The 2,515-nt window shown below is 47.3% G+C and overlaps 2 protein-coding genes across 2 annotated transcripts; both read right to left on the bottom strand.

Annotated features, from left to right (window-relative positions):
* Positions 1-266: 266 nt before the first annotated feature.
* LOC141644537 (uncharacterized) lies at positions 267-986 on the bottom strand. The gene has a single exon (XM_074453962.1). It carries the CDS (start codon positions 984-986, stop codon positions 267-269), a length of 720 nt encoding a protein of 239 aa, XP_074310063.1.
* Positions 987-1,031: 45 nt separating this feature from the next.
* On the bottom strand, positions 1,032-1,712 carry LOC141644521 (putative mitochondrial protein AtMg00310). Its single transcript, XM_074453961.1, has one exon. It carries the CDS (start codon positions 1,710-1,712, stop codon positions 1,032-1,034), a length of 681 nt encoding a protein of 226 aa, XP_074310062.1.
* Positions 1,713-2,515: the final 803 nt, after the last annotated feature.

The raw sequence follows: 2,515 nt of genomic DNA, 5'->3' as shown, positions 1-2,515 counted from the left end.
GCAAAGTAACATCGTAAATATGTTGAGGTAGATCATCGATCCAAACTCGTCTACCTAAGCTCCAAGGGGCAACATGAGCAAGCAAATGAGCTACCCTATTGAAGCGCCTATTAACGAAAGAAAAATTAACAACTTCGAAAAAATTACAGCTAGATAAAATGTCTTCATAAAGCAAATGAATATCGCTTTGTCCTTTTCGCCGATTCCGCAAATCAGTCACTACCTTCAAGCAATCGCTTTCAATGACCACCTGTTTGTACCCCGCATCAATGGCTTCCTTCACCCCCTACCAACACAGCGTGTGCTTCCGCCATCTTCACATCCCACGTCCCCTCCATCTGCACTGCCACAACTCTCGTTACCACCCCATGTTCATCTCTGCACACGACCCCAAAACCCATTCCCATTCCCTCCATGAATCCGGCATCTATATTAACCTTTACAACTCCTTCCCTAGGCTTCGCCCATCCCTGTTCCTCCCCCCTCTTATTACCATCCTCCCCTTGTTCCTCCACTCCTCTCCAATCCCCTGTTTTCGCCTTTGACCCATTTCCTGCGCAAGAGTACAACTCCCTCTTGTCATCCGCTCTCATCTCCCCTAACAGTCCCCTCACCCGAGTATTTACCCCATTTAGCTCACCCCTTACACCCTCAAAGATGAACTTGTTCCTCCGTTCCCACAATGCCCAACATCCTACCATGAACTCTACGCAACTCTTCTCCCACATCTCCTTCAAAGTGGTCTCTACCCACTCCCTCACCCTCTCTCCCCCACCTTCCACCGACACTTGCAGCCCCAATCCCTCCCAGAAACCCTCCACCCACCCACAATCCCGAAACATATGGAGACAAGTCTCCATATTATTGTAGCAAAACGGACAATCCATGTCATGCCCAGTTAGCCTCTTCGCGATGTTCACCTTTGTAGCTAAGCAGTCGTGACATAATTGCCAGAAAAACACCTTGATACGGGGAAGAACTGGCATTTTCCATATCCTACTCCAAAGCCATTTATCTCGAGCAAAGTCCGACTATTCTATCCCGCTGCCATCATCGAAAAGTAATTTGTATGCCGAGCGAACCGAATATTCACCATCCTTCTCAAAATCCCAACACCAATCGTCCACTGGCTTCGTTGCACTAATGCGAATGCTATAGACCCTCTCCTGTTCGAAGGGTAGAAACAGGGAGCTCACTTTCTGTCGATCCCAGCCCAAGCCATCATCTCGCAGTAGGTGGGCTACTTTCATCTCCACTTCGTTGTCCAGCCTAGGAGAAATGACACGTCGAGATTGAGTTTTCGGGATCCAAGGATCCAACCACACCGAAGTGCTCCAGCCATCTCCAATTCGTCGTCTCACTCCTCGCATAACAACCTCCCTAGCTTCCCAAATGCTCCTCCAAGTATAGCTCGGGTTGTGACCGAGCTCCACATCGACAAAAGAACGGTCCCCGAAATATTTCCCTTTGAGAACTCGAGCCATAAGACAGGTATCATTTGTCATAAGTCTCCAAGCCTGTTTTCCTAATAGAGCTTTATTGAACTTCGCGAAATCTCGAAATCCCAAACCTCCACGGCACTTTGGCTTACACATTTTGCTCCACGCCACCCACGACATTTTCCTCCTCCCATTGTCCGAACCCCACCAGAAAGCCGACACCATAGAGCGTAGTTCATCACAGAATGTCGTTGGGATTTTGAATACACTCATGGCTTAGGTGGGCATAGCTTGAGCAACCACCTTAATCAAAGTCTCTTTTCCCGCCTTACTAAAGAGCAGCCCTCTCCACCCTTGAAGTTTCTTGCTTAGTTTATCCCGGATAATATTATTAAGGACTTTCTTAGACTGTCCTATGACCGTAGGGAGCCCCAGATATTTTTCCTGCACTTCCACTTCCCTAACCCCTAAAGCACCAATCACTCCCTCCTTGCGAAACGCCTTGGTCCCCTTACTGAAAGATATGGTTGTCTTGTCTATATTAATCGACTGCCCCGACGCAACCTCATACCTTCTCAATATATCCCTTACCGTGCAAGCTTTCCGTACATTGGCCTTAACAAAGATAATACTATCGTCCGCAAACAACAAGTGGGTCACAACCGGAGCTAGAGGTGCTATGCGAATCCCGTGAATACTTCCCCACTCCATAGCACTACGGAGCATGCTTGACATGACTTCAGCACAAATGATAAACAAATAGGGTGACAACGGGTCTCCTTGTCTCAATCCTCTAGTCGGGAAAAAAGTCTCATATTCCGTCCCATTAATTAAAATTGAATAGGAAACTGTTCTCACACACTCCATAACCCTATGAATCCACCTTCTATCCATTCCCATCACACAAAGAACCCGCTCCAAGAAGTCCCATTCTACCCTATCATAAGCTTTTGACATATCCAACTTCAGCGCCATGTGTCCCCCCGCCCCTCTCGAATTTTTCATATAATGGAACATCTCAAAAGCTATCAAAATATTATCAGTGATAAGGCGACCCGGTGTGAAGGCGCTTTGAT

This window comes from Silene latifolia, chromosome 1 (assembly GCF_048544455.1).
Source record: "Silene latifolia isolate original U9 population chromosome 1, ASM4854445v1, whole genome shotgun sequence".
Classification (NCBI taxonomy): Eukaryota; Viridiplantae; Streptophyta; class Magnoliopsida; order Caryophyllales; family Caryophyllaceae; genus Silene; species Silene latifolia.
Note: the sequence above shows the minus strand (reverse complement) of the source record. Positions and strands in the feature narration are given on the sequence as shown.

Bases quoted from the DNA above. Each gene is read 5' to 3' on its own strand.
- LOC141644521 (XM_074453961.1), bottom strand. From the start codon at position 1,712: ATGAGTGTATTCAAAATCCCAACGACATTCTGTGATGAACTACGCTCT.
- LOC141644537 (XM_074453962.1), bottom strand. From the start codon at position 986: ATGCCAGTTCTTCCCCGTATCAAGGTGTTTTTCTGGCAATTATGTCAC.